Below are 26451 nucleotides of genomic sequence, written 5' to 3' on the forward strand. Positions count from 1 at the left end.
TTTGGTTTGTCGTGCGTTGCTGCTGCAGCTTCTCCTCGTCATTCATGGCTCTCACGTGGAAATGTTAAGAAGTCCTTTAATGGCAGTCGGCATTGGTTTCATTAAATGTTCCCTCCGTCACTGAACTCCAAAATCAAAGCTGCAGCTGCTCTGACACGCGTGGAAGTGTTTCCACTGTTCCATCCGTTAAACACTTCATGCAGCGGTGAGGATGTCGATTCACTTTTCTACACTTGTGACAACGTAAAATTGCAATTTTGTGATGTACAACATTGTCGTTTTACCTCTATGATCGCATGCAAAGGAGAACAAATGTTGTTTTGTCCAAGTTAATATCGCACGCGCTGGTCGTCTGCCTTCACGACTCAATAACTCAGTTTCCATACTTGTTTTTGTCAGACACAGAGCGCCTGTCTCCATTTTGACAGATTGTCACCGTCTCTGACAAAGTATGACGTGCTGTAATTCATCATGATGTCACTTCCTTTTAAGAAGCCAATGAAAACGAACTCGAATGATCAATGACTGAGACGTTTTTGCCGAATTCCCTCCGAAACTGTTAAACGTCTGAGCTCTCCGACACCTGTTGTGTCACGGTAACACTGCCCAGACACAATGGTGCTCGTTAACCAGCAGTGATGGAGCATTAATCACACGCTGACGATCCAAGTATCATGTTGTACCTTCTGGTTAGTCTTCCATGTTGGATCTACTCCACGTTGAGACCTGCCTCTCTGTCTCTCTCTGTCTCTCTGTCTCTCTCTGTCTCTCCCCCCCCCCCCTCTCTCTCTCTCTCTCTCTCTCTCTCTCTCTCTCTCTCTCTCTGTCACTCTCACTCTCATTCTCTCACTCTCATTCTCTCTCTCTCTCTCTCTCTCCCTCTCTCCCTCTCTCTCTCTCTCTCTCTCTCCCTCTCTCCCTCTCTCTCCCTCTCTCTCCCCCCTCTCTCTGTCTCGCTCTCCTCTCTCTCTCTGTCTCTCTCTCCCTCTCTCTCTGTCTCTCTCTCTCTCTCTCTCTCCTCTCTCTCTCTCTCTCTCTCTCCCTCTCTCTCTCTCTCTCTCTCTCTCTCTCTCTCCCTCTCTCCCCCCCTCTCTCTCTCTCTCTCCCTCTCTCCCCCCTCTCTCTGTCTCTTGCTCTCTCTCTCCCTCCCTCCCTCTCTCTCTCTCTGGTTTGATTCTGAATGAAAGCTGATATTGTCTGTGTGTAATTGGCCGTCTGTCCCTCTGCCTGCCTCTCAGCCCTGTCAGTTACACCTCTAATGATCCGAGTGTCCGCTGTACAAAGACAAGGAGAGGTGTAATTACGTTCATTCCAGGCTTGTCTCACTGATTTGAGGAGAGGCGTCGTGCAGAGACACTAATTGTTGCTCGTGTGAATGAAAGCTGATATCACTCGGTTTTATTATCACAGGAGCGCCTTTTCTTTTCTTTTTTTCTAGAGTTGTGGTCTCGTTGTAGAGCGTGAGGAGGCTTGAGGACACGTCTTCCTTCTCCCGGGTAGAATTTAGAATACCACAGTAGTAAAAGTTAGGAAAAAGTACACAAGTATTTACTCAAGTGAGTTAAAGTAGTCATCATGAAGAAAAGCAGAGTTTAGTTTTGCAGTCAGTCGAAAATATCATACCTCCAATTTTGGTTATTTTCAGGATTTCAGATGAAGGAATGAAGGAAAGAAATCATTTAGGAAACAAGGAAAGAAACATAGGAAACATGAAGGTAGGAGGAGTAGGAAGGAAGGATAAAAAAGGTAAGAAAGATGGAAGAAAGAAATGGAGAAGAAGTTTAATCCTCAAGAAAGTAAACAATACATATTGATTATGTATAGTGCGTAGTATGCGATTGTGAACGCTGCAGCTATTTATTGATTGAGGGATTGCCTCCACACGGCTCTCAACATGGCGACGGCTGAGCCGGCGGCTTGCAGCGAACGGTGCAAACAGTGCTAACAGTGCAAACAGTGCAAACAGTGCAAACAATGCAAACAGTTCAAATAGTGCTAATGGTGCAAACGGTGCAAATGGTGCTAACAGTGCAAACAGTGCAAACAATGCAAACAGTTCAAATAGTGCTAATGGTGCAAACAGTACAAACAGTGCAAACTTCTTCAAACCTGCGTATAAGCGCAGCGGCCAAGAGCTAGCAAGTCAGGCACGCTCACGTGCACTAACATGCACTAACATGCACTAAAAGCATGAACAGCCGGCCCGCCTATGTCAACAAAGCACCTGAAGCTGTGATAACAAAGCACACAGAGGGAGCGTTTTTTCTCTGCTCACGTTACTCCACTATATATTTACATAGCATACTAGTTGTCTGCTGCTATATTACTGCAGTGAATATCATATGGAGACCCTTTAATACATGTGATTCTTGACTCGGATGGGATTAAATCTCCCCAGCAGGTGAAGCCAGTCTGTCATTAAACGTCACGGTTTGTGTTATTGTTTCCTCTCTCATTGTTTGTCCTCAAACAGGAGCACCAGAGGCTCATTCACTCCACTTCCGACGGAAAATAAAAGGGCAACACGGCCGGCTCTTCTGACACTTCGACGCCCCTCTGAGCTTCTCATGGGACCGGGTTTCAATGAATGCGGAGGGGCGAATATGATAGGGCTCCCTCTGTTGTGCCCTCGGCAGCAGAGAAACTCAGCAGCAGGGAATTCGGCGGCCCCCTAACCCTCATGGGAAATGAAAGGTGGCTGGGTTAATGGCCATATTGACAAGCAGCGTGGAGAGGGAGAGAGGGGAGCGTGATCAGGAAGCGCCCACATGCAGCAATGGGAGGTGTGGCAGGGGGGGTCGACCGGAGGGGGAACAAAAGGAATGCACAACACCTGGAACAAAGAAAGAAAGAAAAGGTCACCGACGTCTCAGAGTTTGGAAAAGATCCCAGCGGATGGAGGGCCGTGTTCCCTGAGAGTGATAAGACAAACGGTGGTACTTTTACCACCATCACTACCAACAAATACTCTCATGGTGCATACAAAAGTACTGTACTTGAGTACAATTTTGAGGTACTTTACTTGAGTATTTTTTCATTTTCTGCTGCTTTATACTCCTATTTCACAACATCTCTGAGGCAAAGGTTGTACTTTCTACTCCTCTACATTTATTTGATACCTTTATATCAAATATCAGATATATGATATTAATACGTTTTCTTGAGTGCGTCATGTGATGTTTTCTGGTACTTTAGAACGAGCCCTTCGTAGCTACATACGGAGCGGTTCCTCTGGCCGCCATGTTTCTACGGAAGCCCAGAACAGACAAACCCATCACCGGCTCCAGAGAGGGACATTTGCGTTTTTCACATCGGACACCAAAAGTTCTACTTTCTCGCTTGATTCGTGGGAGAAGTTTCATTTGGTTGTAAAACAACAAGATGCCAAATCTACACACTGCACCTTTAAGGATATCTTAAATGCAGTACTTTTACTTGTAACAGAGTATTTCTACATAAGAGTATATCTTCTCACCGCGCTCTCGGAGATAATGGGATTAAGTGTATTCCCCGATACGTTGAACTCAAAGCAGTGACAAGTTACTACAGTTGTTATGAAACATAAAACTATGTTATGATTTCCCTCTGAAATCTAGCTGAAGGAAAAGTTTCCCAAACTCAAAATAAAATCAAACCAAATTAAATTCCGTGCTTCAGTAAATGTACCGACAGTGAGGATGAAGATACATTCTTTTGGGAGTCCATTGCACATTATTAGGAACCGCAATGTGAATAAATAAAGCTGCGAACCAAAACTAAACTGACTTCGTTTCTTCTTTTATTTTGGTAAAACATTGCCCTCTGCTGGATATTTGCCTTCCCTGCAGATCAATGTTAGTCATTTAATCACTAATCTGCGCCAGATTTAACAGTAAAAACATGAACATTTTCCACAATCAATGCATAGAAGAAGAAATAATTTGCATAACACTGTTATATCCATGAAATAACAGAAGAATTTCTTTTGTTTTGTTTGGATTTTAAGCACAACATGGAGTTTCCTGGCAACAGGTGTGAGAACCCAAAAAGGTGACGGACAATGGAGGAGGCGGAGGTTAGACGGCTTCCTCTCAAACACTTTTAAAAGCCCAGATTTAAAAAGAATCACTTCTTAATCTGTGGTTTCTTCTTCTCTCTCATAAATACAGGACATGGAGGAGTCTGGAATGAGGAGGGACGTCGACGTTTGCAAACTCTGCCTTGCCACAAAGTAAGACACTTTTTTTGGGGCCATTTAAAACAAATGTATCTGTGGTACTGAAACAAAGAAGAGTGATTGATGATTGACATGTTGTCTGTTTCGCTGAACAGAAAACTCACCAGCGTCCCTGACTTGTCAAGATTTCCCTTTCTGAGGAGCTTGTGGCTGAATAACAACAAGGTAGTCTTCCGTCGAGCCGCTTGTTTATTTAAAGTTTAAAAACTCATTTATTTTAAACTTCATTTAGATCAGAGAGCTCAGCTGCCGTTCCCTCAACTGCTGCTTGACCGAACTTCACCTCCACAACAACAACATCGGGTCTATTTCTGGTGAGTTCTTTTTATTTCTCCTGTGAAGATGTCATGAAGTTAAAACCTCACTCTGGCTGAGAGGTTGTTGGTTTGAATCCCTGGACATGCAGGGGGAACTAAAGCCGGGGAAATAAATGTCTCGCACTTCTGTTTTTTTAATGTTTATTTTATTTTATTTTAATATCTGAGCCTCCCTGGTTTCTCATGCAAGGGGCCCTAAACCACCTGACCTGCCTGAGACTTCTTCTCCTCCACAACAACCAGATCAGAGGGCTGGAGGACACCACGCACGAGCTCAGGAGGATGCAGCAGCTCCGGACTGCGAGTGAGTGATGAGACCATTTAAAAGTCCACCAAGATTACACAACAAAAAAAAAAAAAAAAAAAGAAAAGAATCCAACAAATCACAGAAACACTTTGCAGCTTTTTCCCTAAATCCCATCTCCCATGAAGATGGATATCGGCTCCACGTGATCCACCGCTTGCCCTCCATCCAGCTTTTAGATGGGAAAGGTAAGATCTCAGGGACACGCGCGTCCGACCCGTCACAGACTTCTACGTGTGTGTGTGTGTGTGTGTGTGTGTGTGTGTGTGTGTGTGTGTGTGTGTGTGTGTGTGTGTGTGTGTGTGTGTGTGTGTGTGTGTGTGTCCGGCCTGCATTGTTACATTTGACAGATTGTTTTCTGTCGTGTTGCCAGATGTGAAGCCGGCAGAGAGGAGGAGGTCCTTCCAGATGTTCAGCCAGGAGCGCCATCGCGTCCTCCAGTCTGTGGCCTTCGGCAGACGGGCAACATCGTGGTCCTCGAGTCATTAAACAGTGAAAACAAAGTGTTTGCAGTAGATTAAGAACTCTGCGGTCTGCTGTGTACGATCAGTTATCTGAACATTCTCCAATCATACTTCACGTCATGTTCTGAAGGGTTCTATAGTACCAAACTAGTCCAGTGACAGTTGACTGTATTCAGTATCTATCAGTACATTACGAATAGGACCTGCTGTAAACAACGTGATGCGTTCAGAGACATTAAAACCAATGTGATCACTCTGATGAAGCTGGTCTTTATTTAACGTTGGAGATGATGATCGGTGTGTTCAGGACAAACATCTGTCCAGTCAGGACAAACATCTGTCCAGTCAGGACAAACATCTGTCCAGTCAGGCTGCACAATAACAGAAAGACTATCAAAACCACACGACTACGATGTTGGTGTTCACACACAGAGGCTCCATCAACCGATGACGTCGCATTTTGGGGTGCAAAGAACAATTTTCATTTTGGTTCAGTTAGGAAAATCATGATAATAACTTTATTTATACAGCACCTTTAAAAACAGTGTTTACAACGTGCTTTGACAAAGCAGCAGAAGCGAAGGCAATAAAACAGAAAGCTCAACAGTGAGGCTCAGCAAAGCTCAGACTAGAGTTAGCGTTAAACCTTACTAAAAACAGTACAGTAGATGAAACAAAACCAGTCGGTTCGATCAAAATAAACCGAGAAAATCGCGAGCGTTATTGTCATCTATCAGGTAACGGTAATTTAATTCATGTTTATGTTTCAAAAATATACATGTTTGGTCAATATTGTGCAGCCTTGCCTTCCGCTAACAGTCTTAAAAAAACAAAAACATCCCAATAACTAATGGAGTAGCCAGCAGACAATCCGCCGCTCTGACTGGCTGCACAGTCACGTCTGTCCTGCACAGGTTGCTACAGTTTGTTAAGGCAAAAGTTGCGTTCCATCGTCGATGGGAACCGTTAAGCTCATCGCATGAGGCCTCTACCACAAACACAGCAACTCTTCACATATCATGAAACCATCTGGGAAATTTGAAACGTAGAAAACAAAGAGATGACCGCCGTGGCATCGGACCTTTGAGACAGTCTCAGGTGGGTAATAAATATGGGTTCTGGTCTCCGGCCGGTCCGTCTGGCTTTCAGTCTCAGAGCCAGTCAGCTCTCTCTCTCTCTCTCTCTCTCTCTCTCTCTCTCTCTCTCTCTCTCTCTCTCTCTCTCTCTCTCTCTCTCTCTCTCTCTCTCTCTCTCTCTCTCTCTCTCTGTCTGTCCGTCTCTCCGTCCGTCCGTCCGTCCGTCCGTCCGTCCGTCCGTCCGTCCTTCCTTCCTTCCTTCCTTCCTTCCTTCCTTCCTTCCTTCAGGCCCGCTCACTTGTCAGCAGTCGGGATGGGAGGAGGGCTGGAGGTTTCTGAGGAGGGGGCCTCACTGCCGGGCTCCACCGAGAGCTCCTGCATGGAGTCTGAGGCGTCCCGCACGGCTTCACTCTCCTCTGAAAACACAGAGACGACACCGTTTAGTGTGACTGAAACAAGACGTCTGTGATCCATTTCATTTTACTACTTTACTCTGGTGAATTTAGGAGAAATCTACTGACACACACAAAGGTTACCATTAGATAACGCCTCATTTTGTTCATTCAAATTGTCTTAATGGAAGTGGTAAACGGAGGAAGTTTCATGGTGGTAAGTTTCACTGTTCTTCCTCCTGAGAAGCTGATTTGTGCGAATAAGCTTTTGTGTCATTTAAAATTCAGGCAGTGCATCGTTTAAAAAAAAAATTAAAAAAATTCCATAAACAATGGACAAAATGGTCACGTCTTAGACGGGTGAAAGCACCTTTGCTCTGCTGCATCCTCAGCTTGGCCGACTCCGCCTCCTGCTTCTCTCTCTGCTCTTGGAGCGTCTTGCAAACCTTCTTGTGGGTGAACCAGTGCATCTTCTGACAGGCCTGACCGCAGTAGATCACCTAGCGCCGGAAGACAAATAGAGTCATGTGATAATTACCAGCCACAGGCGGTAAAAAAAAAAAGAAAAAGAAAAGAAAAGCCCAAACACTCTTTACACGCGAATAGCAGATTCTGTCGTCACGACGCTCACCATCTTGCAGACGGAGCATCTCTTCTCGGCGCCCTTCTCGCCGCACGAGGTGCAAAACTCCGCGTCCATGAAGCCGACCTGACCGGTGATGGCCTGAGTCAGCACCGACAGAGCCGTGGGGTCGTTACCCTGCAAGCGCAGAAAGAAAAACGACGATCAGGCGTCGCACAACTAAGACACTAACGCGGAACCTTTACGTCGAGATGAGACTCGTGTTTCGGCTCTACCGAGGAGCGGCTAAAGTGCTTCCGGACTCACGATCTCCACGGGGGCGATGCTCCGCACCAGCTGCTGCAGCAGAGTGGCGTCACAGTACGGGAACTTGCGGATGCATTCTCTGAGGAACTTCTCCTGGTACACGGGGAAGCCGTCTCTGTCCCGGCCCTTCAGCAAGCTGCAGGACGGGGGAACAGACACACAGCTCCAGTCAGGCTCCTCTCAGCTTAGTCTTGAAGTAGGAAACTTAAAGCGGCATCACAACATCACCCAATTTGGCTTTTTAAGCCCGTTACAATGAGTCGGTAAATACCTCTTGATGAGGCCGTCCAGCTTGTCCTCGCGGTCCTTGAGGAAGGACGCACACTTTCCCAGCACGCAGCTGATGTAGTGCATCTTCATGGCCAGCACCTCGTTCATGTCCTGCTGCTTGATGCACTTCTCGCAGATGAGCTCCATCACCCGGCGGCATTTCTCCAGAGCCTCCACCTCGGCCACCAGGGGGTTCTCCTTCACCAGCATCACCATCTGCACGACGCAGGAGACGCTCGTCAACCTCCATTCTGGAGCCATAAAAAGGCTTCATGCCCCCCACCCCCCCAGACTTGTAAACACACTCGATGTGTAAAATCGGTAGAGCTCCCCTTCTCAGCTGGAACAGGAGGCGTTACTGTACAAAGACGTTCGTAGTCGTGTATTTTGGGCACAAATGGAGCCTCATGTAGTGTGTGGCGCAAGACCCAAGAAGCCCTAAAGCATGCTGGTTCTAAAATCACTGCAGCAGCTGATTCGTTCTCTGATGACTTGTTTATTTGTTTTGCAATAAGAACATTGCATCGATTAGTGTTATTGAGTCATCTACTGGAGGACAGTTTAATCATTTGTACCTTAGTCCATCTTGCTGTAGTTGGACCTTTCCGTTTTATTGCCTTTGCTTTGTCTGTCGAAGCACTTTGTATACGAATAAAAAGGTATTACCATAATAACCATTATTGTAAATATTTACAGCACAATTGCTATTAAGCCTCTCCCCCCTGTCCAGCGGTGTCCTACCTTGACGGGGTTCAGGTTGGTGCTCATGATGACCTTGTGGAGAGGTCCGGACAGTTTGGGCGGCAGCTTGGGTTCCTTCTCCAAACCCTGAGGCTTGGTGTAGTAGTCCAGTCTGGCCCGGGAGAAGAAGTTGTTGATCACCGTGACGCAGTCGTGTTGCCCTGCGGAGGAGGGAAAAAAAGAAAAAAAAGAAAAGAAGAAGAGAAGGTTCATTTCTTTCCCACACGACTCAAAATTGTCGACTTACGACTTGCAAAGGATTGCAGCATTTTAACAAACTTGAGACCAGTTGGAGCCAAACAAGTTGTGTATTAAGAGGACCCAGGTACTAGAAGTGCTGTGTGTGTGTGTGTGTGTGTGTGTGTGTGTGTGACGAGACAAGGCTCAACAACACCGATCACGTCACAAACGGACGTACCGACAAAGGCGGCCATCTGTGCGGCGGTCCTTCCTACAGAGTTGACCACGTCTGTTTCCGCCCCGGCGTCCAGCATCATCCACGTGATGTCGGTCTTACCTGCAGCCAGAGGAGGAGGAGGAGTCACAACACGCACACACAGAGGGGGGGAGGGGATGAGATTTTTTTTTTTAAATCAGGTGCTCAGCTCCAACCTGACAGGCCAGCAAACATCAGCGCCGTGTATCCGTGCTCGTGTTCGTTGCAGTTCACGTCCGCCCCGTGTTGCAGCAGCAGCTTGCACATGTCGGCCTTTCCTTTGTAAGCAGCGTGCATCAGAGGGGTCATCCCGTACTGTGGACCAGAGCAAAGCAAAGCTCAGACACACAATCTCACTTTGACACAAAATATCAAATAAAGACACTTGCCAAACATGTTGGATACCGTTTCCCCTTTCCTAACGAGACACGAAGAATTGCTTTCATTTGTCATTAATCTGTCCACTCTTTTCTCAATTAATCGCATTGTTACATTTGTCTTGTGTTTCACAAAAAAAACAACTGAAGATAATCAGTTTACATGTTGAAGATATCATATGAATGATAGGAGATAGAAGGCAGCAGCAAAGCTCTCACTGGAGAAGCTGGAACCCGAGATTTAAATGTGTGCAGTTAATCAATTGTAGGGATGTCAGTTTCCGTTGATTCAGCTTTTGATAGACCGACACCCACTAACCGGCAACTAACCAGTTAATAGTTATGAAATAAGATACTAGATTACGCAACGTACAAGAGCCGCTTTCCTTTCCACCGGCGCTCCATTGACTCCATTTCAAATTCTGCAGATCCAATACTTCTTTCACCTCTACATGCGTTGCCTGTTCCTTAATGTGAGACCTACCTTTAAACTGAGCTTTCTACCTTTTTTCCTCTTTATTTTTACATTCTGACTGAGTTTCTTTCAACCTTTCCAAAAGCGTTCAGACATGAAAAGGTACACTCCTCTTCTTATGCGAACAGGAAAACGAGCAACAAGCAGTCAACAGACTCCCGCACTTAACAGAACATCTGCTTCAAACAGCTGACTGTGACAGAAGGGACAAGGGAGGACATGAAGGGCGTCCTGTAAAGCCCTCCAGAGCGCTGACTCGCGAGTCCTCTTGTCCCACACACATGTCCCCGAACAAAAGGGAAGAGCTCAAGGATCTGATGAGGTTCTCTCGCCTACATTCGAGTCACAGATGAAAGCCAATGTTGTTGCTCAGAATGAATACAGGCCTCACTTTATAAGAGCTGTCGGATCGTCCGGCGCAGGACAACATGAGAACGTTATAAGAAAACAGACGGATAAAACGTTCAGTTTAAGCGATGCATTGTTGCTGCAGGACGAACCGGGAGATGTGTGGTGCAGTCCAAAACCTTGTAAACGGATTAAAAACCTACCTTGCAGCATATTAAATACTAGCAGTGTAAAAGGACTTCTTGAGGACACAGCAGGTTAATTCCTGTTTGATTCTTCTGCCTCATAACTAATCTGAGAGTCTCAAAAATCAAAACTATAATTACATAACATTAGAAAATGTGGTTAATCTTCTATTTCACCAGCACAATTATTTAACGCTTCATGTTTCTGTCGTGTTTTGTTACTTGTGCAAATAAACTAAAACTGAAACTATCTATGACATTATGACTACTTCATCCCTGTTACTTTACATATTATCATAATCATATTTTATATACGTTATCTTATATGTCTGATGCATGATAGGCAACAGTTAATGAGCATTGTTGGAGGAAGCCTGAGATCTAAGATTGTAATTGTTGTGCACGAGACAAAAATACTTGAAACATGTGAAGTGGGAGAAATTAATGTTGTCATCCGATGTGTCCACGTGCTGTAAGAGTTACCTCATCCAAGCAGTTGACTCGAACATCCTTGCAGCCCAGCAGCCTCGAGGCCTCTTGAACATTTCCTAAATGTATAAAAATCTGTATTATTGCATTATAAATACAAACACCAAGCTGTTTATGCAGTTCATTTTCTGAGATTCTTCAACGTTTTAGTCATCATAATGTCACCGTTACAAAATACACACTTTTATGACGCTACAGCGAGAAAAACAGGCATGTGAATACAAGTTAAGTTCACAGCTTCAAGCTATCAGAAGCTATCACAATATAAACCAGCTAACGTTAGCGTACAAGCTAACGAGAGCTAGCTCCCTGTGTGGTGGTTCTCGAGGGATTAGCATTAGCCGAAGAGGCTTACCTGCAGTGATAACCTCAAACAACTCCTTCTCGCTTGGAGACAAGTCTCCCTTCTTAGGTGTGGACATGTTGGTGGTCAATAGTTAGAAATTGGGCTACAACGGCACGAATAAAAACGCGACGTTGTTGGTTAAAAGACGGCTTTTCTGTGTGCACTGGCAGTCTAGCTGGCGCTCGAGCATGGAGCTAGCTGTCATTTGGAATGTACCACTGCGTGCGTGTTAGCAGGGGTGTACTAAACTACAGACAAAAAACACACTTCACATTTGAGTCCGGTAGATTGAAGCAGATGTTTTTTAAATAGTTAAATTAAACCATATTGAGGTATATATGCAGGGTAAATCATACTTACTTACGACAAAGACGCACAAATCATAACAAATAAAAATAAGACACCCCCCCCCCCTGTTGTGTCGCTGAAATAACCAGTTCCACAGAAGTCTCGAAAGTTCATTCTGAAATGTGAAGCTCTTAAACGTGGACAACAGGTGAGAAGGTGTCATCCTTATTGTCCAGTCTTCACACATATTTATACCCAGATTAATAATCAGTGTTTGTCTGCGTATCACGAGAAAGAGACACATTCTAATAGAAGCTTTTTTTCTAATAGAACCCCAGCATTTTGAATAGATTTGTAATAGTATTAATAATAGCTCTCTCTTTGGGGTAACATTCAATGAATATGAAGTGTGTGTGTGTGTGTGTGTGTGTGAACTTTAATTGTTGTTAAACACTGGGTAAGCTTAGGCACTGGTTTGGGAAGCACAGCTTTTAAATACATTGTTACATCAGCCTGTCAGTCTGCATATAGTACAACACTGTATGTGGTTCTGTGGTTCTGTGGTTGCTCTCTGCTCCCTGGCAGAGAATCTTCATCTTCATCTTCTAAATTTGAATTCTGATTAACACAAGAAGGTGATTTATCATTTGGCAATTTCTTTTTTGTCAAAACGTATTGTTATAGCAGAATATAAAAAGCACAAGTCAGCTGCATTTAGTTAAGTATGGCAATATTCCTGATTTGACAGTATAATGTCATAAAACAACCAACCCAAGTGCCTTATCCAGATCCTAGGTTTATGTTCATTTGTCCAACCCGATGCTGCATCTGGCAATAAACAGGCGTTAATCTAAACCACATTACTCACCTTATCAGCAGTCGCTGATCTCAACTCTCAGCAATAGCTTAGTTTGTTTGCCGAATGTTATGTAACTGCAATACATGACTATGGTTTTGCATTTTACGCTGCAAGCACATTTATTAGGCAGGTTGTATTTTTGAGGATTCATTTTATTATCGAACAACTACAGTGACTCTCGGTCAATCCAAAACGTTAATACACCTCGAACCTGAATATTTAAGAAAGTAAAAGTGAGGGTTTGTCTTTCTTAGGAGAATATCTATGTGTGCACAATTAATGGGCAACTAAAGAAAAAAACGAAAATGTTCCCATCTCACTTGTTTATTTTCATCTGTTAAAGTGAGAATAATGAACAAACTCACATTTTACAAATAAACATTCCTGACATTTAAAAATGAAAATCAGTGACCAACAGTAATAAGCCTTCCATTCATGGCTTCTGTCAGTTTCTTGATCTGTTGACGGGTGGACTGTTTTCCTTCACCGTAAGTCTCCCGTTTTAAGAAGGGCCCAATAGTTCTCAATAGGGTTTAGTTCAGGTGAGGAAGGGGACCATGTCATTATTCCTTCATCTTTAATTAAGGCCTCTATTGGCTGGCCACGCAGTGGAGTACTTGGATGCATGCAGTGGAGCATAAAAATCATGGTCTTCTTGAAAGATGCAGACCTCTTCCTGTACCACTGCTTGAAGAAAGTGTCTTCTAAAAACTGCCAGCAGGTTTGGGAGTCGATTTTGAGTTCATCTACAACCCGAAAAAGGTCCAACTAGCCGGTATCATTGAAGATGAGCTCGTTGGACCTTTTCGGGCCTAGAGAATGTCAGAGAACGTTTCTAGACTTACCTGTGACTTGTGTCTGGTGAGTATTCGTCACTCCGTGGAGCGTTGCATTAAACTCAACCCACCCTTGAAGTGGAAACTCTACATCCGCTCTGTGCAAATGTTTCTTCCTCTGCATGTAAAACATTTTAAGACTCTGAATCGAGACAAATGCAAACTTCAGTCTAATCCCTTTGAATGACACAGATGAGTATTTCAACCTTCAGGACTGTATACGCTAAAGCACAAGAAACACTGCAAACAAGAGACGTTTAAAACTATTTTAGATATTAAAGACTGTAATAATAATGATTATAAAGATGGATTACGAACCATGTTCACCGGGTGGCAATTACTTTGTTTTAATCGGATTAATTGGTTGTTAATAATGTTCTTAATAGCAGGTGTTGTCTTGTAAAGAGGCCCCGTATCAATAAACCACAACAGCATCAAGTCACAAAATCAAGATCTTTATGACTAAATCTCCAAAAGATTTAAACAAAGATACAATTATTAATCTTCACAATTATTATTATTATTTCTAAAGCCTGTATTTAGGGTTTTAAAGGTTTTTTTGGGGGGAGTTTTTCCTGTTCAAAATTTGTGATTTTGGGCTGTACAGAATAAATTGAATTGAGACCCTCCTTGGAAAGTGTGAGTCACGCTTATTTAAAAATAGGACTTAGTTCTAATTTGACTAAGATTTGGCAGTTTGCAGCATTCAGACAGGCGCTATAGAAAGTGTCTGAACTGCCTCCGTGAGCCGTGTGTCACTTCCACCGTTTCGCCAAATCAGCGGACTAAACTATAGAAACTCACTTCTAGTTTTCAGTCTGGCATGCACCGATACCCAAACTACCATGTATGCCATCAAAAGATGTAGTACGTCCCAATACATAGTATGTCAAATGCAGAATGCCCAAAATACCAGGATGATCTACGACATCGCGTCACATTTTGCAGCGTGCAAGCCATCGGCCTGAAAGTACCCCTCATCCTGTGAGGACAGAGCCTGGAAGACGTTCAAATCAGGGAGTAAAAAGTTCAAATAAATGCTCACAATTATACATCATATTTTTGACGTTGTCATAATAACGTGATATGTTGCAGCAAAGTGCTGTCCCATTAGTATTTACACCATTTAAAGCCCTTACAGTCTCTAGAGGTCTGATATGCTCCACACAACAGCCTGGCGTTGCCCAGTCTAGCTGTAACATCAAAACTGGCAAATCCCCGGAGAAACGCAATCTTTTGTCTCCCAAGAGTCTCTGAAAAGTCTCATATTACACTTTCCTCAACACATCGATCATAACTTTTCTTTTGGTCTAACACTTCTACAAGTAAACATTTTGCAACATATAATATTCATCACTATGAGTGTTTTTAACCACTTAACAGGTGGGGGGGGGGGGGGGGGGGGGGGGGGGGGTAGGACATTGGGATTGGGCCAGCATGTTTTTTTCTGGCTATTCTGACCCACAATCCTTTGCGAGGCAGGTACATAGGCAAGAGGGTTCAAGGTGCCATGTTACGAGGAAGTAGTGTGTCCCAATTGAATACATGCTGCGTGAAACAGTGCGCACTTTCTAAGGGCAGCTGCAGCTACCAGTAAAAAAAAGAACGCGGCTCCTTTTACCTCACACAGCGTCCAAACACGTGTCCAAGCCCTGAAGGTCTCCATTAGTCACGATCAGAGGGACCACATGCTGCTGCTGCTGCTGCACTCCAGACCAGCAGGTGGCAGCAGTGTTCATTTAGCTCTCTTTACTCTGTAGCTTTAAGCGTCACACGGAAGGCTGTGGAGAATACTTTCTGTTATCTGACATAAAAGCAGGAAGTCAAAAAATACAGCGTTGGTGTTTCTGCAGCGTTTTGGCATATTTGAGACAGATATTGTTACAAGTTATACGTCACAGCAGCCTCCACTGAATGTGTGAACAGGAAACATAAATAAAGGCTGTTTTTTTTTTTTCTGCAAGTCAAAGCCCTGCGTTCAAGGTAAAAGTATGCAAGTATTATCAGCAAAATGTACTTCAAAATGAAAGTATTGACTGTGCAGTAGTTTGTAGTAGTTGTCAGAGTTTTGCTATTGATATTTCTAGATTCATATTGCTGCTGCATGAATGTGTATGTTGCATTTTAATGTTGTAGATGTCGAACTTGTTTATATACTTTTGGGTAGTTTAATCTACAGCAATGCATCATGGTCTGTAATATCATCATATTGTTCTCGTATTGAGAAACACGTATCTCTAAAAAGTCCTTTTGTCAGAAGAACGATGAACTTTACAGCTGATCAAAGAGGATTATTAAAGAGTTTATTTAGTTTAGGGAGTAGCTTTCTCATCGCACTTCATCCTCCAGATTATAAAGGGGGGGGAAATCTAATTAAAAATCAACACATCTGGAGATACAAGGTGTTCAGTGAACAGGTAGATGATTACAATTGTATTCTGAAGAGTAACTAAAGCTGTCAGAGAAAGGAAGTGAAGTAAAAAGTAGAAGTATAAAGCTGCATAGAATGGAGATACACAAGTAAAGTACAAGTATGTTGATGTACTTGATGTTCTTAACACGCCTCCTCCTCTTCGCTCTTCAGCCCCGACTGGAAATGAATCCGGAGCACCAGGACCTCATCCTGCGGGCGTGCGCTGCGTCCTCCCTGCGCGTCGCTGCGAAGATCCAGACGCTGTGGGGCGGCTACGGTGAGATCGTCCGGCTGCATCTGGAGGGCTGCGACCGGCCGTCTGTGGTCGTCAAGCACGTCAAGTTTCCGGAGGAGGCCATGCACCCCGGCGGCCGGAACACGGATCGATCCCACGCGCGTAAAGTGAGATCCTTCCAGGTGGAGGCGCACTTCTACCGGAACTATTCCACCGATCGGAGCTGTCGGACTCCCGCCTGCCTGGCTGCTTGTTCGCATGGAGAGGAGATGCTGATGGTGCTGGAGGATCTGGACGTGGCGGGTTATGATCAGAGAAGGGTTATGTATGTATGTATGTAAATATGTGTGTGTGTGTGTGTATATATATATATATATATATATATATATATATATATGTATGTATGTATGTATGTATGTATGTGTGTATATATATATATATATATATATATATATATATATATATGTGTGTGTGTGTGTGTGTGTGTGTGTGTGTGTGTGTATATATATATATATATATATATATATATGTATGTGTGTGTGTGTGTATATATATATTTATATATATATATATATATATATATATATATATATATATATATATACACATATTGTATTCAGTCACTTATGTGTTAAATATATATTTTGAACAAGTGTAAAATTGTGAGTTTTAAGACTTGTTTTCCATGGAGAAGAGGAAGACATTCCATGCCGGATGAATAACAGTTTGTTGTTTGTCTTCATAGGACCACCGTGAAGGACAGAGAAATAAAGGCTTGTCTCAGCTGGCTTGCCCACTTCCATGCTCTCTTCCTGGGCGTGACGCCAGAGGGCCTGTGGCCCATCGGCACCTACTGGCACCTGGAGACCCGTCCGGATGAGCTGGAGGCCATGGACGACGCCGAGCTCAAAGCAGCGGCCGGCGACATCAACGACAAACTCAACGGGTGTCTCTTCAAGACCATCGTTCACGGAGACCCCAAGTTAGCCAACTTCTGTTTCTCGCAGAGCGGAGGGGACGTGGTGGCTGTGGACTTCCAGTACGTGGGAGGGGGCTGCGGGATAAAAGATGTTGCGTATTTCTTAGGAAGCTGCATGGAGGAGAGGGAGTGTGAGAAGAGGGTACCGGGCCTGCTGGACTACTATTTCACCGAGTTAAAGCGAGCGGTGAAGAAAGACGTGGACGCCTTTGCCCTGGAGAAAGAGTGGAGGGAGATGTTTGCGTTCGCGTGGACGGACTTTCATCGCTTTCTGCTGGGATGGAAGCCCGGACACTGGAAGATCAACCGGTACAGTAAACAGTTGACCAAGGAGGTCCTCCGCCAACTGAAACTGTAAACAAAAAACACTTCTTTTTTTTACCTTCAGACAACCAGAGAACTGAGCGCGTGGCTGAGAGTAGACCGGTTTGAAACTGAAAATCTGTATATGTAAAACATTACAGCAGCCACAAACACCTGTGTACAGAGAAGCATGCAAACTTTTCTGACTTGGCCTCGTTAATCCACACATTTTGGTTGGATGCGTCATTATGTGAAGTTAAAATATGAATGCTGGGAACCAGAAAGGAATTCAGTGCTGCAGGACGGTTTAGCAGTAGAATAAAACATAAACGTAAATAAATCAGGAATAAAATTAAAAGAAAAGATTCACCAAATGATTGTTAGTTATAAGGATTGGTGAGATCATTTTCTAGTAATAGATAGATAGATAGATAGATAGATAGATAGATAGATAGATAGATAGATAGATCGATCTTTCTCACATTTGGATGCATATTAATAGCTTTATGGTAATGACTAGGTGGTGTTTTTGTACATTCTGCCTTATGAATAAATAATTAGCTTGATTATTACTTAACCCACCTGTGTAAAAATGCCATGAACATTGCAACAGGAAATAAAACCTAGAAATGGTTTAAAACAAAGGGCGTCCACTTAGAATATGTATGCTGTTTGAAAAGGTCTATATAATATTCACTGCTCATGAAACGCGACGAAGAAGCTGAGGAATACAATTAGTAACAAGAGGAAAAGGGTTACATTACGTACAGTACGTATATAACTTAAAAAAGGTGACTTATTATCTGAACTGTCGGTGCTTCTAGTGATTCACTGAACAGTTTCATGTCATGCTTGACAGCTGGTACATATTGGGTTTCCTTTCACAACATTTGCATTTGTGGATACGAAACACTTACCATATACAATTAGAGGATTTAAAAATATAGAGACATCCAGATCATTTCCCCCATAATAAAGATTAACATCTCTTTTCTTAGTATCACATAACATATCAAATACATCAATAAAAGAATATATATATATATATATATATATATATATATATATATATTAAACGCATTCATAGAATAAATGTAGAATTGTGCCAGTATGACACAATACTCAGGATTCAGAGGGATCATTTCTATATTTGATTTTAGAAAGTGGCTTGTGTGTATGAGTAGAGAACATGTAGAACTATAAAAGTACAATTAACTATATTTATTGTTGATAAAATATATATTAAGTCCAAATCAATTCCCAATGAATGCTCTGAAAGTAATTATAATGTATCATATGTCTAAAATCTGTTATTACATGTGTTTATCCTTCTTCATACAATATTATCATATGATTAAAAAAGTGCTTGTAATTAAGATACCATCATCTCTTATAACTGTATTAATCACTAGGCATGGACAAGAACTACAACAAAAAGAGGAATAAATCAAAAATAAAAAGATGATATTTTCAAATCTGTGTTACTTTATTTGAGTGAGGAGGAAAATAATCTGAAGTAATGTATTAACCAAACAGAGGAGGGATCATCAGACTACTTCCTCGACTGGTCCTTCTGGTTTCTCTTACCGGATCCGTTGTCCCAGATCAGCTGTTGTGACGTGGACGATGACGTGGCTTCCGGTCTCGCTGTGTCTCTCTCTCTCACACTCTCTCTCTCACACACACACACACACACCCGACATTATTACAACAACAAGGCGTCAAGGCGAGCCGAGCTGGGACGAAGAGACGACGGCACCACCCGGAGTAATACACAGGTACGGTGGTGGTGGTGGGGGGGAGAAAACGCCGATAACATGGCGTCCGTTCGTTAAGTTAGATGTAATGTCACCGCGGTCAACGGGTCTGCAAATCGAATTGGGTTGTTTTTTTTTTCTCCCAGCAAGCAACAGCGAAGCTAACGTTAGCCTACAAGCTAACAAGCTAACCCTGTTACCCATGGTTTCAAAAACGGGTCAAGATAGAACCAGAGCCGTTTTAAGGAGTCACCTAAAGCTACTTTGTTTGTTTTGCGAACATGAGTTTTTGGCTGAGTGGATAACCCGGGTTAGCTTGACTCGGGTGTGAATTAGCCCCCCGGTAGTTAGTAGTTAGCTGGTTGTTTGACAGTTTTTACTGTAAGGATGACGCAACGTAGCAGGTGTCAGAAAGTGTTGAAGTGAAACTCGTGACCTACACCTCGGCGGTGGTTAGCGTCTGTCTCCACGCTCCAATGGTTCTCTTTCTTATGAAATACAGAAGTGTGTGTGTGTGTGTGTGTGTGTGTGTGTGTGTGCGTGCGTGCGTGTGTGCTCGTGCGCGCGTGTGATATTTAAATACTTTATTTCAATAAGCAAACCATTTAAACAATAAATATGTATATTGTATATTTTTTTACTTAATTTGGTCAATTTACATTTTTCTTATATTTAATTTTTACCCATTTCTCTCTTTTTTATCATCCTCTTGCACCTTTCATCCTTTACACTTAAAAGGAAACATTAATGTGTATATATACATATATATACATATACATATATGTGTGTGTGTGTGTGTGTGTGTGTGTGTGTGTGTGTGTGTGTGTGTGTACGTACGTATATAGACAACATATGAGATGATATGTGTAGTTATATCTACAGATATAACTCTGGATAAAACGATAAATTACCATCTCATTCAACACCTCACTCATTATCCTGAACACACACACATACACATACACACACACACACACACACACACACACACACACACACACAGACGTATCATCAGTCTGAACCTCAGTTTGCTTCTGTTCCTGGTTTTTGTCATTTTCCTTATCTTACTTTGTATAATCTCTCTTTTTGCCGTTTATGTGTCCACGTACTTGTCTCCACTTATCCCCTTAACACTCAATCTATTCATAAATAAAAATAGAAATGCGAATATATATATATATATATATAGATATAGATATAGATATAGATATATATATAGATGTGATATATTGATGGTAATTGTTTCGACAAGGGCATTAACGATGTACAGGTTAATCCTACGACTCATATATACCACCAGACTGTAACAATAACCCCGCTCTATTAGTTTGCCTGTAGCAAAGTAAAAGCACTACTTTTAAAGCTCGTGTTTACCAGAGATGTTTCTGAGAAATAAAGCATGAAAAGGGTCTAATAAACTAAAACGTCTCATTAGTCGACTAACCAGCTAAGAGACGGCAGCCCAAATGTTATACTGTGTATATACAAGTGTCTCTAATATTTAGTGTTATACATAATATAATACACCTTTCACTATAACGTAGTACAATTCAACAGCAGCACAAACTGCAGCCTCTAAAGTGACTAAACAAACGCTTCTTTATTAATTCAGCTTTAACAAATACGGCTGAAATAAGATATCGCTAAGACCACAAAACCTGAGACAAGACATTAAAAACAGTTTACGTGTTTGAAGAAAACTTAAAAGTAACGCGTTGAAATGATAGTTAAATCTACACAAACAGATATCAAATGTGTGGAAGACTTCTTTCCCCTCAAAGAGACGTTTCTTCATATTTTTTTTCTTCCACCTAGAAATCCAACAACTATCACCACAGAAGAATTCCCATCAATACAGTCGGAAACCACTAACTTCCCCAACAGATGAGGCAGATGTTGTAGAGGGGGAACCACACCGCCCCCCCACCACCACCACCACCGCTCCCAGCAGAGACAGCGTCAGGTGTGTTTTAACTGAGCCCCAGAATGGAGAGGGTTTGAGGCAGCTTCCTCCTCAGGTGTGTCCTGAGTTGTGACACAATAAGCTCCGGTTCTTCAGAGCCCACCCTGCTAGTAATATGAGCCATGGACTCCTGGGCAGTTGATAGTCCTGTAACCCTGGTCCTCAAGGCCCCCAACCAGAAGTATGAAGACCAGACCATTAACTGCTTCCTCAACTGGACCGTGGAGCGGCTGAAGAGTCACATCTCCAACGTGTACCCCAGCAAGCCGGTAGGTCGCTCTCGTGTTTGATGTTTTTCTATTTAGCACAGACGCTTCCTGGACTTCATGTCAGTTACACTTTTGACAGCGTGGAGAGAGAAAAATTAGCTTTTCTTTTAACCACTCCCTCCGAGAGAGTTCCACACGATCATGTGACTAAATGCAATGCTGCTGTGCTCATCCTGAGTGTGTGTGTGTGTGTGTATGTGTGTGTGTGTGTGTGTGTGTGTGTGTGTGTGTGTGTGTGTGTGTGTGTGTGTGTGTGTGTGTGTGTGTGTGTGTGTGTGTGTGTGTGTGTGGAGGGTGTTAACAGGTGCATTGTGTTGGTGTGTGTGTGTGTGTGTGTGAGAACAATGAGCCTCCTGCTCGCACCTTTTTGACCGCTTTGGAATGGAAAATGAAAAATCCATCTTTACAAATGTTCCTGTTTCGATCGGTTCCAGCACCAATACGAAGCAGTATGTGTTAAAACAAAAGAGAAAGTTTGTTGTTTTTTTATGCTTCAGTTGTCAGTTGTTGGTTTTTTTTGGGCAAGTGTACTTAATAACATGAAGTGCAGCGCCTCGGGGAGCACAGAAGATATGACCGTACGTACTGCGTGTGCTTTTAGTAAGCTTCAAGATCTAATCTGTAGCTCAGCAATCTAATCCAAAGGTGGTTAATCAGTCACCCTCTCGTGTTCTGACGCTCCACACAACAAGGTCTCCCTCCCCTCACAGCGGCAGACACAAACATCAGAGTCTATTCATTCTAAACGGCTGAATGTTTCTGTTGAGCGAGTTCTCAAACGGGCCATTTTGTCAATTTCCATATTTTTTTTTTTTCCAGAGCACTTTCAGGACTTCTCATCCGGGTTTTCTTAAACCTCGACCCGGGGGGATACTTTTGAGGCCCTTATGTGTTCACACTGTAAAGAAAAAGTTGGGTGACACAGACCGTGACCTAGAGGCACTTTCCTGTTGCCGTTTTAACAAGTCAAAACAAACGTGTTTACACCGTTTTTATGCCAAACGATTCTCTGTCTCACCATGCGATGCCGTTCGTGTTGCAGCTGTCCAAAGACCAGCGGCTGGTGTACTCAGGGAGGCTCCTCCCAGACCACCTACAGCTCCGAGATGTGCTCAGAAAGGTAAGGGGGTGTGTGTGTGTGTGTGTGTGTGTGTGTGTTTGTGGATGAGCAGTGTTCTGCATGGATGAGGTTTAGATTTGTCCCCGTCTAAAAAAAGCATTTTTAAAATGTAAATATGTTCAATTTTTTCTTCAACTGCTGCAACCGAAGTTTATTTCATCTGCAGGTCATTTTCTCAATGAATCATTTTGTCTATAAAATGTCATAAAATAGTGAAACATGCCTGTTTATAAGTCAAAGTGTTTCAAAAATAATTTATGTTTAAAATCATGTTTGAGAAGCTTGGACCAGCAAATCTTTGGAATCTTTGCTTGAAAACCCCCCCAAAAATACCACACACACACACAGCTTGTGTGTGTGTGTGTGTGTGTGTGTGTGTGTGTGTGTGTGTGTGTGTGTGTGTGTGTGTGTGTGTGTGTGTGTGTGTGTGTGTGTGTGTGTGTGTGTGCGCGTGTGCGTGTGTGTGTGTGTGTGTGTGTGCGCTGTGGAGGAACCGAAACAGGCTGCCTGAGAAACAATAGCTGATCTGATGTGTTTGACCAACAAAGGCTGAGCGTTGTGTCTGAATTCTGGCCATTTCCTCACTAATTTCTCTCTCTCTCTCTCTCTCTCTCTCTCTCTCTCTCTCTCTCTCTCGTTTTATCTCTCTGCTCTGTTGCTACCCTCACTTCTTCCTCCTCTTCCTCCCACATCCGTGACTGGTGGACCCGCAGCAGGATGAGTACCACATGATGCATCTAGTGTGTACCTCTCACAGCCCCCCGGCCTCGCCCATGCCTCGGAGCCCCGCCGCGGCCAGCTCTTCTGCTTCTGACTCCAGTGTGAGTAGACCGCGTTGAGCTGGGTTCAGATCACACACTGTATGTAAGAAGCTGATGTAATCACTGCGACGTCACCCACTGGTTTGAAGACGGCCCTTTTGGCATTTTTGGCAGTCGCCATCTTGGTTGTTTTTTTTGCAACCAGAAGTGACCAAACCTGTTAGTTAACTGTCATGAGCTGAAAGCGCACCGTGAAAAGGGTTAAAGGTGGAAGACGAAATCACGGACGGCTCCCAGACCAGACAGACCTGTCAATCACAAGGATCAGGTTTGGGCCGTGACGTCGCAGGTTCTTTGTCAACATCATTCCTTCAGTCATTCCTCAGCCTTTAGTTTCACATCTATTCTTGACTCCATGTTACTTTACATGAAAGTAATCCCAACCAGCTCCACGCCGTGAGGTTAACGGATTAAAAACTTGGTTTTGGCTTCAGGTTCAGTCCCAAAAACACACCTTTTTATAAAACCTCTCATCTTTGTGTTGATTATTTAAAAAAAACGCTGCAATGTGCTCATCTCAACTTCTGATTGGTGTTCACATCTCGTCCCTCAGAGTTCAGACGGCGCCGGCTCCGCCTCCCATGCCAGTCAGCCGGCCTCCTCCTCCTCTTCCTCTGTCCCAGGAAGTTATGACGGGCTGAGGTATCGCGGCGTCCCCCAGTACAACCCTCAGAGCCCCGCTGGTGTCCCTCAGTGGTGAGCAATGTGGATGATGAAGAGAGAAAACTAAAGAGGCGCACAGAACACCTTGTTGTCATTAGCCCGTGTGTGTGTGTGTGTGTGTGTGTGTGTGTGTTTGTGCACAGTGTAAACACATGTAATAACAAACACGGCGCTCCTCCACAGGCCAGATGGAGCCCAGGTCCCTTTGCAAGGAGACCTCCCTGCCAACATGCCCCCCCACTCCATGTACATGCCCATGCAGATGCTGTGGTGGCAGCAGATGTATGCACGCCACTACTACATGCAATAGTAAGTTGCTAACTCAGCTTTTCCTTATTACTTCTTCCTCTGAAGTTCAACAGTTAGACATGAAGAGCAGACCTATAAACTGAGGTGGAGTTGGTTCGTGTTTTCTTCTAAACATGTGAACGTTTTTCTCCTCCTCGTCAAGTCAAGCGGCAGTAGCTGCCTCCCAGCCTCCCAGCACCCCCCCGCCTTCCACCCCCTCCCCCTCGCCCCTTCAACCCGCCCAGCCCAACGAGGCCGTGCAGCCCCCGCTGGGGCCCAACCCGGCCCCCAACCCGCTGCCCGAGAACCAGCCGGCCAACCCCAACATCCAGATGAACGCGCAGGGCGGCGCGGTGATGAACGACGACGAGCTCAACCGCGATTGGCTGGACTGGTTGTACACGGTGTCCCGCGCCGGCGTCCTGCTCAGCATCGTCTACTTCTACTCCTCCTTCAGCCGCTTCGTCATGGTGGTCGGCGCCATGCTGCTCGTCTACCTGTGAGCCTCTTATATTTTACACTATTCGGTTAGCTGCATGCGTGTTTATGGTCAAAGTCATGTTTTCACAAATCTTTCCATGGGATTCAAAAATAAATAATAATGTTTGTGGGGTTTTTTTCTTTCCTCCAGGCATCAGGCTGGTTGGTTTCCCTTCAGGCCGGAGCAGCAGAACCTCCTCAGGCCTCCTCAGGAGGCGGCAGAGAGACACCAGGACATACAGGAAATGGTGAGCTGGAGGACGTCCCTCAACCTCGCTGCTATTCTGTCTTAAACTCTGCAAGAACCATCCATCCTCTCTCTCTCTCTCTCTCTCTCTCTCTCTCTCTCTGTCTCTCTCTCTCTCTGTCTCTCTCTCTCTCTGTCTCTCTCTCATTTCTACACTGTCCTCTGTCAAATATAATCAAAAAATAATCTTTAATAAAAAGTTGATTCGCTGCATCAAGTTGTGGAAAAGAGAGCTAGATCTGTATTTTTGCAGATCTGCATCCAGGTACAGATTTGTTCTTTAGGACATGGCCCAAGTTTCCACCAAATGTCATTAAAATCAAATTTTGGAGATTAACTGATGAAAGTCAAACCAAAACCTGAAGGTCATCGATGAATGTAATGATCGGATGATGGCGTCCATGTAGCATCGCATCATCAATATTTTCTGTATCGTCCCATCTGTGTCTCAGGAACGCCTGATGGATGAGGGGATGGACGACGACGACGATGACAGGGGTGAGGAAGGAGCTGGAGGCCCCGAGGACCAGGGCCAGAACCAGAACCAGGACCAGGCTGCTGCTGCTGCTGCTGCTGCCGCTGCCGCTGCCGCCGCCGCCGCGGTCCCCCCCGAGGCCAGCTTCCTTACCACCGCGTGGTCCTTCATCAGCACCTTCTTCACCTCGCTTGTCCCTGAGGGACGGCGCCAACCGGCCAACTAGGCAGACCCCCTCTGCCCTACCTCTCATACGCTCCTCTTCCTCCTGCCAGCAGGTACCGCTCCACAGACGTATCGCAAGTTCCCCGCCTGTGCTGTCTGAAATACCCCCCCAAAACCATCTTCAGACACCCCGATACGTTCAAATACCTTTTTTTCCACCCCGGACCTCCTGGTTCAACACCAGCCGGGCGGCTACAGACCTCGAACATTCAGAACCGGTTCCTCTGGAGTTGAAGAGCAAGATGCTTTGTGAGTTCTGCAGGAGGATCAGAGAATAAAGGAAGATAAAGAAAGTTAATCTCGTTGTGTTAATGGATTAAGTGCTTCAGCAGTGATAGTCAGTTTTTTTTCTTTCATTGATCGTGAATTCATTGATAGGTGGTGATGGTGAGAGAACCTGGAGGGTGCTGTCTTCCATTTTAAACAGTGATACGGTCATGCTTTTTGAAACTTTTAAATGAGGGATGTGAAGAAAAAAAAAAAAATAATCGGGATGAACGGGGAGATGTTGTGTCCTTAAACCGTGACAAACCCACAACCCTGAAGACATTTTCATGTGTGCACACGGTGTGCATAAAGACACTGCAGCTACTGAAGCACATTGTTTTCCCACTTTGTGTATTTGAACATTATTTACACATGTAAGTATATGCATCTTTAATTCCTGAATATATGCTTTTTTTTGAATAAAAATCTTGCTGCGGTTCGACTCGTCTACTGTGTTTCACTTCCTGTTAGTTATGACCTATTGTTATTCTAATTATTATTATTATCGCACGTGTTTCGTCACAAAAAGGAGGTTCTTGGGTTACTGGGAATTTTTGGAAATTTGGCACGCAAGCCAGAATTTGCAAAAATTGCAGTCTGATTGGGGTGTCCAGCTGCATTATGAAATATTGGCTCGA

The 26451-nt window shown here is 43.9% G+C and overlaps 4 protein-coding genes across 5 annotated transcripts; 3 read left to right on the plus strand and 1 right to left on the minus strand.

Moving 5' to 3' along the window:
- The first annotated feature begins 2865 nt into the window (after positions 1-2865).
- Positions 2866-5605, plus strand: LOC137891519 (leucine-rich repeat-containing protein 72). Its single transcript, XM_068736177.1, has 8 exons — positions 2866-3013; positions 3986-4054; positions 4149-4210; positions 4312-4384; positions 4449-4530; positions 4724-4837; positions 4966-5025; positions 5211-5605. The coding sequence occupies exons 2-8, from the start codon at positions 4040-4042 to the stop codon at positions 5324-5326; spliced, it is 522 nt and encodes a 173-aa protein (XP_068592278.1). The 5' UTR covers positions 2866-3013; positions 3986-4039; the 3' UTR covers positions 5327-5605.
- A 191-nt stretch (positions 5606-5796) lies between these two features.
- On the minus strand, positions 5797-11514 carry ankmy2a (ankyrin repeat and MYND domain containing 2a). Its single transcript, XM_068736176.1, has 10 exons — positions 11335-11514; positions 10974-11038; positions 9282-9420; positions 9088-9186; positions 8670-8830; positions 7930-8144; positions 7659-7794; positions 7401-7529; positions 7140-7269; positions 5797-6793 (listed from the first exon to the last, which is right to left on the minus strand). Exons 1-10 carry the CDS (start codon positions 11399-11401, stop codon positions 6672-6674), a joined length of 1263 nt encoding a protein of 420 aa, XP_068592277.1. The 5' UTR covers positions 11402-11514; the 3' UTR covers positions 5797-6671.
- Positions 11515-15126: 3612 nt separating this feature from the next.
- pkdc (protein kinase-like domain containing) lies at positions 15127-18704 on the plus strand. The gene is made up of 3 exons (XM_068735643.1): positions 15127-15291; positions 15893-16281; positions 16702-18704. Exons 2-3 carry the CDS (start codon positions 15905-15907, stop codon positions 17291-17293), a joined length of 969 nt encoding a protein of 322 aa, XP_068591744.1. The 5' UTR covers positions 15127-15291; positions 15893-15904; the 3' UTR covers positions 17294-18704.
- A 163-nt stretch (positions 18705-18867) lies between these two features.
- herpud2 (HERPUD family member 2) lies at positions 18868-26255 on the plus strand. 2 transcript variants are annotated; one of them, XM_068735953.1, is made up of 9 exons: positions 18868-19016; positions 20811-21227; positions 22270-22347; positions 23064-23168; positions 23722-23864; positions 24015-24140; positions 24283-24618; positions 24751-24847; positions 25299-26255. In XM_068735953.1, the coding sequence occupies exons 2-9, from the start codon at positions 21081-21083 to the stop codon at positions 25545-25547; spliced, it is 1281 nt and encodes a 426-aa protein (XP_068592054.1). In that variant the 5' UTR covers positions 18868-19016; positions 20811-21080; the 3' UTR covers positions 25548-26255. The 2 variants fall into 2 exon arrangements, with proteins under 2 accessions (XP_068592054.1, XP_068592053.1); XM_068735952.1 differs by having other exon boundaries at positions 18869-19016; positions 23061-23168.
- The last annotated feature ends 196 nt before the right edge of the window (positions 26256-26451 follow it).

The sequence above is a fragment of the Cebidichthys violaceus genome, unplaced genomic scaffold (assembly GCF_023349555.1).
Source record: "Cebidichthys violaceus isolate CVI_PGR_0920_01 unplaced genomic scaffold, fCebVio1.0.p SCAF_7, whole genome shotgun sequence".
Taxonomy (NCBI): Eukaryota; Metazoa; Chordata; class Actinopteri; order Perciformes; family Stichaeidae; genus Cebidichthys; species Cebidichthys violaceus.